Source organism: Crotalus tigris, unplaced genomic scaffold (genome assembly GCF_016545835.1).
Source record: "Crotalus tigris isolate CLP2741 ecotype Arizona unplaced genomic scaffold, ASM1654583v1 scf7180000024437.13266115, whole genome shotgun sequence".
In the NCBI taxonomy this organism is placed as follows: domain Eukaryota; kingdom Metazoa; phylum Chordata; class Lepidosauria; order Squamata; family Viperidae; genus Crotalus; species Crotalus tigris.
In genome coordinates, this window is record NW_024100606.1 from 6,203,624 (window position 1) to 6,218,982 (window position 15,359).

A 15,359-nucleotide genomic window follows, 5' to 3' on the forward strand; every position below is an offset into this window, starting at 1 on the left:
CTATAACTGGCTACCTATAAGGATCATTTTGTCTTTGTATCTATCAGAAGTTACTCTGTAGAGATGCAGAGAGATGTAGGTAATAGTAATAAAGTTGGAAGGGACCTTGGAGGTCATCTAGTCCAACCCCCTGCTCAGGCAGGAAACCCTACACCATTTTGGACAAATGGCTGTCCAGTCTCTTCTTAAAAACTTCCAGTGTTGGAGCATTTACAGCTTCTGGAGGCAGGCTGTTCCACTGATTAATTGTTCTCACTGTCAGGAAGTTTATCCTTAGTTCTAGGTTGCTTCTCTCCTTGATTAGTTTCCACCCGTTGCTTCTTGTCCTGCCTTCAGGTGCTTTGGAAAATAGCTTAATTCCCTCTTCTTTATGGCAGCCCCTGAGATATTGGAATACTGCTATCATGTCCCCCATTGTCCTTCTCTTCGTTAAACTAGACATACCCAATTCTAGCAACCGTTCCTTATATGTTTTAGCCTCCAGTCCCCTAATCATCTTTGTTGCTCTTCTCTGTACTCTTTCTAGAGTCTCTCAACATCTTTTTTACATCGTGGTGACCAAAACTGGATGCAGTATTCCAAGTGTGTCTACTAGGACTCCGAGGTCCCTCTCACAGTTACTACTATTGAGCATGGTGCCACCTATGCTGTACTTGTGCATTTGGTTTTTCTTGCCTAAATGTAGAACCTTGCTTTTTTTCACCATTGAATTTCATTTTGTTAGTTAGTGCCCAGTGTTCAAGTCTGTCCAGATCCTTCTGTATCTGAAGCCTGTCTTCTGGAGTGTTGGCTATTCCTGCCAGCTTGGTGTCATCTGCAAATTTGATGAGTTCCCCATCTATCCCTTCGTCCAAATCGTTGATGAAGATGTTGAAGAGCACTGGGCCCAGAACAGAGCCCTGGGGCACCCCACTACACACTTCCCTCCATATAGATGCAGTTCTATTGAGGACCACTCGCTGAGTACGGCCGGTCAGCCAGCTACGGATCCATCTGGTGGTGGTTCTGTCTACCCCACATTTTTCTATCTTGTCAAGTAGTAGGTTGTGATCTACTTTATCAAATGCCTTACTGCAGTCCAAGTAAATTATGTCCACAGCATTCCTCTGATCCACTAATTTTGTCACTTGGTCAAAGAATGCAATAAGATTTGTCTGGCATGATCTATTTTTGACAAACCCATGTTGGCTTTTAGTAATGACTTTGTTTGCCTCTAGGTGTTCGTTGATTCGTTGTTTGATGATCTTTTCCAGGATCTTCCCAGGTATTGAGGTCAGGCTGATAGGTCTGTAATTTCCTGGATCCATTTTTTTTCCTTTTTTGAGGATGGGAACTACATCAGCTCTTTTCCAGTCCTCTGGTAGTTCCCCTGTGTTCCAGGATCTTTGAAAAATATAGTTCAGTGGCTCCGATATCACATCTGCCAGTTCCTTGAGAACTCTGGAGTGTAATTCATCTGGTCCTGGCAATTTGAATCATCTAGGCTGGGCAGGTGCTCACTTACCATTTTCTTGCCTACCTTAACTTGTGTTTCTATTTTGTTTTTTATGGCACTATTTTTGATAGGTTGGTCTGTTTTTTCCCTTTGTGTAAAGACAGATGCAAAAAATGAGTTAAATAGTTCTGCTTTCTCCCTGTTGCTTGTCACCTTCTTGCCACTTCCACCCACTAATGGACCAATCATTTCCTTCACTTTTTTCTTGTTTTTTACATGTTGAAAGAAGCTTTTTTTGTTATTTTTGACTTTGGTCGCAAGCCTTAGTTCATTTTGAGCTTAGCTTTCCTCGCTTCATTTTTGCAGGCTCGGCTATTTGCTGATATTCTGACTTAGTTATTTCCCCTCTTTCCACTTTCTATACTTGTCCTTTTTATCTTTCAATTTGTCAGAGAGTTCTTTATGCAGCCATGCTGGTTTCTTTTGAGAGCTGTTGTTTTTCCTCTTTGTTGGTATTGTGCTAGACTGTGCTTTTATTATCTTATTTTTCAAAATGTCCCAAGCTTCTTGAGTTGTTTTTCCCTTGAGGATTCTCATCCACGGAATCCTTCCCAAGCCCTCTCTAAGTTTATTGAAATTAGCTCTCTTGAAGTCCAAGACTCTAGTTTGACTGTGTTCTATTGGTTGTGCTTCTATAATGTTGAATTCTAATATTGCCTGATCACTTCCTCCCAGGGTTCCTATGGCTTCAACACCGTCTATCATTTCATCTCTGTTAGTGAGAATTAGATCCAAAATGGCTAATCCCCTAGTTCCCTTCTCTACTTTTTGGGAGACAAAGTTGTCTGCTAGGTTTGTCAGGAATCTGTTTGATCTTCCACTTGGTGCAGAGTTTGTCTCCCAGTTGATGTCAGTTTGTTGAATAATGGTGAGCAAACATTCAGCCAGCACTAGTGAGTTACTGCTATCTGGCCTCTATTTTTTGCCTGTCCTTCTTTAGTGGTATGATATTTATTTGGAAGTATATGTTAGGATAGATATTATTTTACTTTCCCTGATAGGAAGGCATAATGGAACTCTGGATATAGTGAATTATTTCATTTGGTAGAAATCTAATTCTTCAGAGTAAGGTGGTACTATCAGAAATATTAGTGGTTGCTATTCAGAGCTGGCTCTTCAACAACAGAACATTCTGTGTTACCTTCTCAATCCATGGTGGAAAGTTACTTGCCTTACAGGTGCCATGAGCAACAACTCCTACCTCCTTCACAACAAATAATTAACCTGTTTCCCTGTGTGGAACCTGGCGCTTTTCTCTATAGAGAGGAGAATAATTATATTCAGGAGCAGCCAAAACATGAATATTTGCATCTTTTGCATATGAGACATAGAATTCCACCCTTTTGCACCTGGGTGAGTTGTTTTGTCCTTTCATCACCAACTGATGTTTGGGTGGTTTTTATCAAGTACTTATCTGGAGTCCTAAAATAGGGATATCTTAAGGTTGCTGGGAAAGAACTGTTAACAAAAGATTCTGTCTATGAGAAAGACTATTTGTAAGAAGTATTCCCTTGTACCAAGACTGCCTTTAAAGATGACTCAGATGTTTCAGCTGGTAAATAATACAGCTATTTACATTTTTGCTATTGGGCTTAGACATAACAATCACATCGCATCAGCTATCTACCCATTACACTGGTTTGCCAGTGCTTTTCTGGTTTAAATTCAAAATGTTGATTTTTGATCTTTAAAAGTCTAAACAATATGACTTCAGATTATTAACTACCGTATAATGATATACAGTATAACCTTTTTTAAAAATAAGTTTCAGTGGTCCTATTGGAATACAGAGTCAGAACTTTCAAGATGGTATCTTCTATATGATAGAACTGCTCTCATGATACCTGTGGCTGCCCATTAAAATTTACCATTAAGAGGGCATTAAAAAAAATCACTGTGGGTTTTCTGGGAAAGAGATTTATAATATTTGCCCAAATTTGATATTTAAAATTATACTTTATAATTACTGACTTCATTTAGAACTAGTTTAAGTGCACATCCATTATAATTTGTTATTCTGAATGCGTTTAATTGAAGAAACAAAATAGTAAATCAAAAATTATAAAACAATTAAAGAATTAAAAAACAAAATCTAAACTAGGAATAATAACAAATCAAAAAGTAAAAAGAACAGAAACTAATGCATATATGATATTACAAAGAAATATAAATATTGTAATTATTCATATTCAACACATATCCAAAACTACATTTGAATATTTCAAAGGAAATCAATTAAAAATAGAGGGAGAGCTCTTAGTATAGTAATAAATTTACCAAGTCCTCAATCTAATATAAAAAATATTTGGCATACAATTTTGTTATGATATCAGTGATGCTAATCTGTCTCTAATTTGAAGGATCATCCTTATCACCTTATTATCCTTTGATTTTTGTAAACGAGGTCTACAAAAGAGAGTTTCAAACCAGCTAGGATTTGGAAATAATTATTTATATAGGTAAATAAAGTAAAGGAGCCCACCAATCAAAGTGACTGTTGTGTATCAACCCAAGTTTATAAGGTCTGTTATAAAACGGTTGAATAAGATGTTCAATTCAAATCCTTAAATGTCTGTTGTATATATTGCAAGCCTGTGTTTTAGGCAGGAATGTTTGCTTTAAACTCATTGGCTGCCGCCTAGCGGCGGTCCGTATAAATAAGAGTCAAGCGGTTGCTAGAGCTGCTTCTGTGTGGATTGAATAAACTGTTACTTTCACTCCTGTGTCTTCAATCCCTCACCGTTTCCAGTCTACAACAGTGGTGATGAGAGTGGGATTATGCTGCTAAGGAAGAAAGAGCTGGACGACTAAGAGCTAAGAGTCACTAAGGGGTGAGACCAGGCATCCGTGCCCTGGTAGGAACAGCTTCCCCCACCACCACCACCACCTTCTGCCTGCCAGCCAGCAACGCTGGAGGCATCACCATCCTAAGGGATCAGTCCCTAAGATTCGTACAGAAGCCCTTAGCATCATAAGGCATTGGAGATGAAGTAACAGCCAGCCATGGCCAAAGTTGGCAAGCTATCCAAATTCGATGTATCGCACTCAGAACAATGGAGTTCTTATGTCTCCAGGTTCGAAAACTACCTGAGAGCGAATCAGGTCAGGGAAGACGGATAAAGGCTGCAACCTTGCTGTGCGTATGCAGCCAAGCAACTTTTGATATAGCAGAGAATCTAGTCACTCCTGCTATCTTGGAGTCACTTACCTTCACTGACTTGAAAAGAAGACTCAAAGAACACTTTGAACCAAGACTGTCCATCATTACATGGAGACACGCATTTGAGCAGAGAGAACAGAAGCTCAGGGAGTCAGCTGCTGAATTTGTGGCTGCCCTTTGGCAGGCGTCCAGACTCTGCAAATTTCCAGATTTAGAGGATCGGCTCCGGGACCAACTGGCATGTGGCCTGAGAAGCAGAGACTTACAGCAGAGGCTGTTTGCAAAGGAGACCTTGACATTCCAGGACGCACTGAAAGAAGTGATGGCAGAAGAGGCCGCAGGTGGAGCTGTCAAGGCTTTATGACCTTCAAAGAATTTCTCCAGCCAGATAGCCATTCATCATGAAGATTCAGAAAGAGCAGATGACCCAGACGAGGACATTGAGATCGACCGGGTGCAGAAGCTTCCAGGAAGAAGGCAGTGGCCACTTGACAAGGCAGCCTTCTTCCCTAGCTGTCCTGGCTGCGGAGAATGGCACCAGCGTTCAGAATGCAGGTTTTGTATGGCTGTCTGCCGAGCATGTGGCAAACAGGGCCACATCGCTATTGTCTGTAAAGGTCGCCAGAGGGAATCTCCATCCGAAGACTTCCCCAGGAGAGGTAAAGGGGCCCTGGGGCAAAACAGAGTAGGATATTGCTCCGGAAGAAGGAGCATCCTTAGAACAGGAGCCCGTCGCCCCCTGAAGGAAAGGTTTAGACTAAAAGTCAAGCTACAAGGAATTCCATGCTCCATAGAACTGGACACTGGGTCAGCTGTGTCTATAATTTCCTACAAAACTTTTAATTATGTCTGCAGACATGGTGGGAAATGAGTTTAATGAAACCAAACAATTTCAAAGCAGTCAAATCACTGCTGTGTTCAGATTCTGTGTTAACACACTTTAACGAAAAACTGCCTATCAGTATTGCATGTGATGCTTCATCATATGGTATAGGAGCAATTTTGAGCCATGTAATGGCTGATGGGAGGCAAGCTCCCATAGTATATTTTTCAAGGACACTATTCCCAGTGGAAATAAATTATACACAAATTGATAAGGAGGCATTAGCCATAGTTGCAGGAATAAAGAAATTCCATGATTTCCTTTATGGTCACCCATTTATGGTCTACAGACCACAAGCCTCTTCTAGATCTGCTTACTGCAGGCAAGCAAATCCCTCAGATCCTTTCTCCAAGGATGCTGAGATGATCAATCTTTATGGCAGCCTACAATTACAGGCTAGTCCATAAGCATGGCAAAAAAATGGGCCACACTGACACACTCAGCAGGTTGCCCCTGCCTAATTCAGAACCAGACCCTGCACCTGCAGCATGCATCCTGTCAATTCAGGACTTGCCAAAATCTCCCTTTGCATGCAGGGGATGTCATGTTTTGAACTGGGTGCTGAGGGAGTGGCCAGGAACCAGTCCTGGGGAAGAATTTCACAGCTTCATCAGAAGACAAGATGAGCTATCTGCATACAAGGGATGCATTTTATGGGGAAATAGGGTTATAGTCCCACACACATTAAGAGCAAGAGTCTTAGAATCTCTGTATGAGGGACATCCTGGAATAGTCAGGATGAAGGCACTCGTGAGAAGCTACCTGTGTTGGCCAGGGTTGGATAAGGATATAGAGGCTCAAGTGAAAGGATCCCAGATTTGCCAGCAGACCAGACCTGAAATGCCTCAAGCCCCAATACATTGCTGGGAGATTATGCAACCCCCCTGGTCTAGGATTCACATAAACTATGCTAGACCTTTTCAAGGACAAGTGTTTCTCATTGTAGTGGACAATTACTCCAAGTGGCTTGAGGTAGCACCTGTCCCTACTATAACTACTGCCAGGACTATCCAGGAACTTTGCAAGATCTCTGCCATGCATGGCTTACCTGATGTAATTGTATCAGATAATGGGGCACAATTTACTGCTGCTGAATTTCAGTCCTTCTTACAAACTAACATGATTAGACATGCTACCTCTGCCCCTTTTCACACAGCCTCTAATGGTCAAGCAGAACAGATGGTCAAGATGACCAAGGAAGTGCTTAAAAGGATAATGTTGGGTGATTGACATCATCGGTTGGCAGACCTTTTGCTTTGCCAACACACAACTCCATGCACTTCAATGGGCCGTTGCGCCACCACATTGACCAACTACACTGGCAGCAGGCTAGTCAGACCCTGGCCGCCGACAGAGAGCAGAGCTGGGAACTGCCTAACAGCTGCGATGCGTCTGAGTCTCCTGGGTCTGGGGAGACTCACAGAGAAATGGTGAACAACTCAATCTTGGTTGTGTCACCACAGACTGGAGAGACCATGCCCTCAGAACAGAACTTGCTTGCGGACTTGTTCCCCAGTCTTTCCAGGACCTCTCCACTCACAGACACAAGCACTGGTCTACCCGGCCACATCAGCCAAAGAGACACTGGTCTACCCAGTCTGATCAGTCAAAGAGAGACTGGTCTACCCAGCCTGATCAGTCAAAAAGACACTGGTCTACCTGAAGCTAGCAAATTGAGGTGCCCTGGTCTACCCAGCCAGCTAAAGGGATGGGTAGACTGGGAACCTCCTGCAGAGATGCAGCGATCAGAGCAGTCACAGAAGCCACCTGCCTACCTACAAGATTATGTATAATTTCTTGATGTGTGATTTATCTAGGGGGAAGGGGTGTTCTGTATTAACCCAATTTCAAAAGTTCTGTTATAAAACAGTTGAATAAGATGTTCAATTCAAATCTTTAACTGTTGTATATATTGCAAGCCTGTGTTTTAGGCAGGAATGTTTGCTTTAAACTCATTGGCTGCCGCCAAGCGGCAGTCTATATAAATAAGAGTCAAGCAGCTGCTAGAGCTGCTTCTGTGTGGAGTGAATAAATGAGCCGTTACTTTCACTTCTGTGTTTTCAATGCCTCACCGCTCCCAGTCTACAATAGTGACATTTAAATAATTTGGGGTAAGAAAAGCCTTGTTTGGCTTTAAGTCCTCTGGTCTCCTGTTTGATCACTGGAGACTATGGTAAAGTGGAGCAACAGCCTCCTATTGATCATTTTGTGGGTCCTCTAGTCCAGGGCTTTTCAACCTGTGGTACGCGTACCACCAGTGGTACACGAGCCCCTGGCTGGTGGTACGGGGCAAGTGTCTCAATCGCCTTCCTCCCCCCCCGCTCCGCTCCTGCCCTTGCTTGTGGAAGACATGCTGCCTGGTGGCAGCCTGCAGGAACCCTACCAAATGTGCCCTGCAGGTGGGCACACAAAGAGCGCAGGCGCAGAGCAAGGCCTTCCTCCCCAGGGACTCTGTGCAGCAACTGGATTGACTTCTTCTCATGCATGTGGGCCAGCAGGATCAATGTTGCCATTCCCCTCCCTCTTCTTACTTCACAACAAGCTCAAGCCCGATAGGGGACAGAGCTGTCCACTCCCTCAGCAGGAAGGGGTTTGAGACCACTCGTGTCACGGCCCTAAGTGTCAACATCACAACCGCCCCTCCTTCTTTTCCCCCTTCTCTCTCTCTATGTGTTGCAGCCTTACTCTCTTCCATCTTCTTTTCCTTTCCCCCCTTCCCCCCCCCGCAAGCTTGTGATACCCCTCACAGCCCTCATGTTGCCTCCTGGAGGACTCATCCCATGGCAGCAGGTGGGAATCGAGGCCCATGTTTGTTTTGCTAATGTGCGCCAGACGAAGTCAACAGAACACAGATGTGGAGGAAGAAATGTGCCTGCCTGACTCCCTCCCCCCCACACTGTTTTGCAGCATTTAACCCTTACCCATTTCCATGATAGCCGGCCTGCCCGCCCACCAGTCAGTTTCCCCTTCCGGGCTGGGAGAAGTGCACAGCATTGCCTGCATCACGGGCTTAAAGTCTGAAACAGCCAGGCTCTTGGCTGACTGATCACCTTTCTCCCCCCCCCCCCATCTTTTTGGTTTTTTTTTTTAACTCGCCGCTTTAGAGGCAATGTAAAGGCAAAATCCAGAAGGCATGCATGGGATGAGTGTCTTAGTTGCCTTCCTCCTCCCACTCCATTTTTTTTTTCCGCCCTTTCTCAACGGCCTTGAATGTGTGCTGAGGAGGAGCAGGGATGTCCGGCCCTTTTTCTCTCTGCCGCCGCCACCACCAGCGCCATGTTGAAACAACCATTGCCACCACCCTCCCCTCAACCTGCTGCACAGGAGCCCAGGCAACACCAGTGCTTGCAGCTTTTCTGCAGCGCAGACCCAAGGGCTGATTCATTCCCACTCGGCCTCTTGTAGGACCCGGGCTGCCTTCACTGGTGGGAAATGCGGCACTTCTTTTTCCGCAGCGGTGGAGTGCGGATGTCGCTTGGTGGCAACTCTGCGAGATGCGCCTTTGCAGCGGGTTTCCCCTTCCATTAGTTATCGGAGGTTTGAAAGGCAAGCTTCTCCCGGAGTATAAAAGTAGAGGGTCCAAACGGCGAGAGTGACGCAGCTCTCCGACTCTCTGCTTCAGGCTGAAACAGTCTCAAAGGTGGGGACCAGAGATTACTTCACCTGAAGGAAGGGTGACTTGGTGGCAATGCAGATTTATCTCCCTTCCTTTGGAGGAGAGAGAAAAGTGTCGCTCTCTTCCTTCGGGCAGGTGCAAATGTAACTTAAGAACAGTAGCAATGCAGTCAGAAATGGGCATCTCTCAACAGCGCTGGGAAGAGCTATGGGAAGAATGATGTACATGGAGAGGATCGGGGAACCTGGCTCGAATGCTGGGCCCCGGTAGGGGAAAAATGACTGGGAGAAGTAGCCGGTTCGTAATGTACGTGCCTGAAAATGGGAGGTGAACATCCTTGCCCTGCCTCTGCGCGCGCAGAGGCTGAGGTGCACGTGCTCTTCTCTGCCTCTGCGCGCACACAGGCAGGGCCATGATGTCAGTGGTTTATTTTGTCCAGCTGCTCCATGTGGTGAGAATGCGTTGCTGCCTGCCAAAACCAGGCTGGGATCTGGGCAGCGTAGCACACAATGGAAGGAAGGAAGGAAGGAAGGAAGGAAGGAAGGAAGGAAGGAAGGAAGGAAGGAAGGAAGGAAGGAAGGAAGGAAGGAAGGAAGGAAGGAAGGGACAATGAGAGGGAGGGAGTCAAGGAGGAAGGGACGAAGAGTGAGGCAAAGGAAAGGAAGGAAAGAAGGAAGGGACAATGGGAGAGAGGGAGAGAAGTAAGGCACCCACCCCAATCCCATCCCCCTCCACCAGAGACCCACGGATTCCCCCCACAGGCACCCAGCAACCTGAGCTGGCCACGCCCCCCTGGCCATTGATCACAAGACTCCAGGACACTGTGAACATCATACGTATGAATCAGTTGCCAAGCATTCGAATGTAAATCACATGACCCTGGGGATGCTGCAACAATCATAAGTGTGAAAATGGTCATAATTCACTTTTTTCAGTGCCCTTGTATCTTCGAACAGTCACTAAGCAAATTGTTGTAAGTCAAGGACTACCTGTACTTTATCATTTCTTCCTCTCTTTTTTTGGTCAAGTTTTTGACACCTTGCTGGGCGACTGGTGGTACTCAGATATTGCCTTATCTTAAAAGTGGTACAATGGGTGAAAAGGTTGAAAAGCCCTGCTCTAGTACTCTACAGCTTGAGGCAGTAATAATATTCCTCCCATATGGAGGGCAGATATAAAGGTATCCAGGGAGAGTAGATATTCTTATAATAGTGCCAAGAAAAGGCTGGATTTGAGTTTTTGGCTGCTAACTCTAAACTTAACAAGACAGAGGACAAGTGGTGAGACTTCTCGCACTTGACAGTGTTCTTGTATTCTTGTCTGCTAGCATGGCAACATGATTATTATGTTATGCTAAATACATACGTAGCTAGTCTTAATCTTTTTCTCAGATTCTGAATCAAACCAATGAGGACCTTTTATTTGGGACCTTCTAGGAAGGACTTTTTTAGTTAAGAATTTTCTTAGTTCTGTATTTAGGTTTTCATAGGCTGTAAATATAGAACTGACATCTGTGCGAGGTGAGGTAACTATGTTTACCAGTCAGGGCTTAATCAAATCATTAATTCAGTCAAAGCTCTCATGTCCTCTCTGGTCCATTTTACCCTTCTATACTGGTGGATCTCTAGGTGAAGTCAAACTCATCTATCAAGTGTGATTTGGGGTTTGAGATCTAAATGCCCCAGAAATTCATAGCAACTGGTTAATGGTCGCTATCCTCTCTTACATAACTCTGGAAGTCAGAAAAGAAACACATTATTCTTAGAAAAACATATGTAGTCTAAAGTATGAGGTGATTTATTTTGATGGTAAGTAAACAAAACTTTGGACTTTGCCCCTTAAGATTTGCAAATTGCCTTTGCATACCAGATTTAACAACACAGTTCATTGGCAGTGTTTTTTTTTCCTGGCCCCTAAAGGAATATAAAGGTAATTGAGAATAACATTCTTCGGGAATGTTTAGATTACTAATATGATCTCATATAGAAGGTCCAACCTTGCATTAAAATCTCCCAAAACAATTTAACTATATTGGGAGTTTTTGAATTTTGCTCTAACAAAGTTTACTCAAATTCACTCACATGTCAGGGGAATAATATATAGATGTTTGTGGGAGTAAATACACATTTAATATCATAATCACAGGAGATCTATAATAGAATTTAAAAGTTGAGCAAAAAGATGAAGAGGTACCTATAGTTGTATCTATGCCCTTCCTTCCAAGTTCTTCCTTAACCAATATGGCCAGACCCTCTGCTGCCCGGCTTTTCTGTTTTAGTTTCTGTGCCAGAATGACCCAGGATTTAAAGCTAGGTCTCAAAATCCAGCTGTTAGCCAGGTTTCTTGTACTATGATCAAGCCCAAATTGGATAGAAATTTAGGTAAATTGCACAGTTTGTTCTTCTATTCTGCTAGATTCCATGTTTATAGGAATTGTATCATTAGTCATACCTATAGGGGAAGAAGAAGCTAATTTGGGTTGGGTTGTTATGTGTCCCATTCGGTCAGCTTCCTACAGATATGAGATCGAGGGAACCTGATGTATTCAGGTATACATAATGATTGACAACTTGGATTTCCCTTGAAGACTCAGCAAAGCAGATTGCTTGGTCCATTAAATTCTTCACCATATTGATTTCCTTTTTTGTAACGTTTTGTGTGATATCCATGAAGGTCTTCACCTATCACTCCAATGCACTGGTGTAAAGGCCACTCATCTTAGAGTCAGTGCTACAAGAGATCTGAAGATCACTAATATTTGGTTGAGGTGTTTGGTTGCTTGAGGAGTTGCTAAACTGTTATGGCTGTGGATTCATTCAGAATTTGGAAACTTTTCTTCTGGAAAGTCTGCAGTCCAAATGACATCAAGGTAAGTGTAGATACAAGGTCAGCCCCTTTTCATTTGTTAAAATTGCCATTTGTCTTCCTTCTGGTTGCTTTTCTGTTGAGAATCCTTAGTTAAATCAAAGTTTATCAAAGATGTTTGTAGATTGCACACTTGCTCTTGCAACCCTTTGTGTGTAGGGGGGGACACAATTTTGCTACTATAGATATTGTTAACAGGGTCTGTTATAAATTTTTATAACAGTTTTATTTTAAGCAACATGCTAGGTATTATAAAGCATTTGAATATCAGTAAAATTCTTACTTTCCCTTTTAGAGGATGATCATTCCACTGCCTCCCTGTTTACCAGATGAGGTTGGCAGCAGAGAAGTTGACTTAAGATAAAATAGCTCCTTTTGTATTCCAATGATCCCTCTCTATTAAGATCTATATGTAGAGCAATCTGTTTAGTTCGAAGGGTTTGTGTATTCCCAATTTACCTTAACATATGTAAAATAATATATAACAAAAGCAAAATAAATTAAAATAAAAAGATTTTTTAGGAGCACACAATGTATGTGCACTCTTTGCCATCTTGACTCCTCCCCTCTTTTTGAAAAATACAAAAATCTAAGGACAATTTTCAGAAATAAAGAATTGTCCTTTATAATAAAGGACATGTAGTCACTGTATCTAGTGTGATATGTACTGTTTGTCTGTCAGCAATGCCTCTGTGAATTTATGTAGAACAAGAATGCAAAACTTTACATAATAGATCCAGGCTTGTCATCAGGAATCAAAACAAGGTAAAAGTAACATCACAACATTTTAAACTTCCCAGGCACTTTATATAATATATCTGTCAAAGCAATAATATCCTATATTAACAGCATTGACAATATCGCAAAATTGCCATTTTGTAAAAATTAGACTTTAAAGCAGTGGTTATCAACCTGTGGGTCGGGACCCCATTTGGGATCGAACAACCATTTCACGGGGGTCACCAAACAACGCAGTCCACCATTTTTTCCCCCTTTTCCTTAGCTGTGCTACTCCCTTTTATTCTATTGGCTTTTGAAAGCCAATAGAATAGACTCTCTTGAATAGAGTCTAATTCTATTGGCTTTCAAAAGCCAATAGGAATTGTCCAGGCTGTCTCTGCCCTGCTGAGCCCGCCAAAAGTCCCATTCTTCAAACAGTGCTGCACCAGTTGAGTAGTCCTCGACTTACGACCGGTTGGGGGTTGCGGCATTAAAAAGGTTGAGAACCACTGCTTTAAAGCATAATTAAGCAAGAGATTACTGAACTCACATAAAAAGGTTTCAGTCTATCACAAAAGGTCTCTATAAAGGCAATGGAGTATTAGCACATTATAATTGATAAGGTAATTACATATATCTATATCTGCATAACCAGTCTATCTTCACTTCTTTGCTCTCCTTTGGCTCAGTTTAAATTCTACACCTTTTTAATTGTTCCATCCCTTTGATGGGATGTAGCTTTTAATAAAATTGGTTCGTATAACAGTTGCTAACAGACTCTTTCTTTCTTAACATCTTAAGCTCTCTCATCTCATTCTGGCCATATAGTTGAAGGTAGAATACCATTTTACAAATTACAGACAATTTTTAATCAGTGAGTTATACAGCTCACCAAATTATTTAATTTTCACTGAGTTCTAATGAAACATTTAATTTTTTATTTGAAGTACTAGAAAAAGAGATAATATTAAGAATGAATTCATTAGGCAATGATATGATATGATAAAAATGAATCAACTTTCCATGGGTTCCAAATTACAATACAGAAATCTGTATTGCCAAATTTATATTTGTTTTAGGACTTGCTCCCAATGCTATAGAATATTTAACAATAATTTCAATATCACTTATGACATTTATTTTATTCCTTTTCAGAAAGAAAAGGAAAATATCATTTGGTGTTAAATTTTTTATTCCTAACTCTTACAGATATGGTAAATATTCCTTTAAACATAAAATATGTTGCTGATGCCAATATCATTCCTGGCCTCATCTTCTGTACCTGCTATCCTCTTCCTAAAGCATCCGTTATCCATAAATTCCCTGGCTTTTTGCTGGGTTTCACTGTGGAGGATTCTTGCTAATTAGCCATGCCCCACCCTTTAAAAAGAAACCAAGTCTGCTCCAGGTATAATTGGTTCCAGGGTTGGAGAAGAATACATATTTTAGAAAAGGCAGCCACCCTCCTCTGTGTATTAATGATTCACCTGTGGATCAAATTCCTGGGTGTGCAGCTAACAAGTAGGCTGGCTTGGTCACTCAAACAGCGAGACACTGGTGAAGTGGGCACAGCAGCACCTACATTTTCTGCATCACATGAGAAAAGCACATCTTCCTTTTCCTATTCTTACCACTTTCTACAGAAGGATAGCATCACAGTCTGGTTTGGAAGCATCACTGCTTCAGACAGGAAGGCGGTGCAGAGAGTGGTGAGGATGGCTGAAAAGATTATTGACAGTTCCCTCCCTTCCATCCAGGACATAGCATATAAGCGTTGCTTGAGCAGGGTCCGCAGGATTGTCTGGGACACCACACATCCTCTTCAGGACCTGTTTTCCTTGTTACTTTCTGGGAGGAGGCTCCGTGGTATCTGAAGCAGAACATCCAGATTCAGTCACAGTTTTGTTCCATACAGTATTAATCTTGTGAACTCTAAAGCTCCCTCCTTCTATTATGCATTCAAGATGGACAGTGATTAATATTTATATGTTACTTATATGTAAGGGTATAGGTCTATACATATATTGTATATAGTATGTTTAAATATGTGTTATATATGTGTACCCTTTGAGAACAAGCAACTAAATTTCATTTTTAATGTGCGCCATTGTGCCCACAGTTAAAAATGACAATAAAGGTTATCTATCTATCTATCTATCTATCTATCTATCTATCTATCTATCTATCTATCTATCTATCTAACATATGGAATGGGTCAGGAATGATATTTCACCATTGTCTCTAAAAGAAAACATCAAAGAAGTACTCTTTCAGAGAATGACAGTGGCTTTCCTTCTTTTATTTGGGATCTGGTTGAGTAGATTTTAACTGGATAGGTGTTAGAATTGCATTAATCTATTCCCAATATCGATCTGATGGAGTGGAGGAAAAGGTTGGAAGAGCAGCTATACCAGCTATGAATGATAACTTGCTCTGTTCTCTATCAGGAATGAGAAAGGAGAATGTGACCTCATTGTTCACAATATCTTGTTGAAATGTTTCACAAATCTGGGGGTTGGAAGGTGTGTTAGGTGATGATTCTGTTATCCCTCTGGCCACAGGAGATAGAACAGTTTTTTTTTAAAGCATGGTCCTAGGACCCATGGGTTCTTCCAAAAGC

General features: G+C 42.1%; 1 protein-coding gene across 1 annotated transcript; it reads left to right on the top strand.

Annotated features, from left to right (window-relative positions):
• Positions 1-3,704: 3,704 nt before the first annotated feature.
• LOC120302735 (uncharacterized protein K02A2.6-like) lies at positions 3,705-7,210 on the top strand. The gene has a single exon (XM_039331594.1). It carries the CDS (start codon positions 5,914-5,916, stop codon positions 6,766-6,768), a length of 855 nt encoding a protein of 284 aa, XP_039187528.1. The 5' UTR covers positions 3,705-5,913; the 3' UTR covers positions 6,769-7,210.
• Positions 7,211-15,359: the final 8,149 nt, after the last annotated feature.

Coding starts and splice junctions, on each gene's coding strand:
- LOC120302735 (XM_039331594.1), top strand. CDS start 5,914: ATGGCAGCCTACAATTACAGGCTAGTCCATAAGCATGGCAAAAAAATG.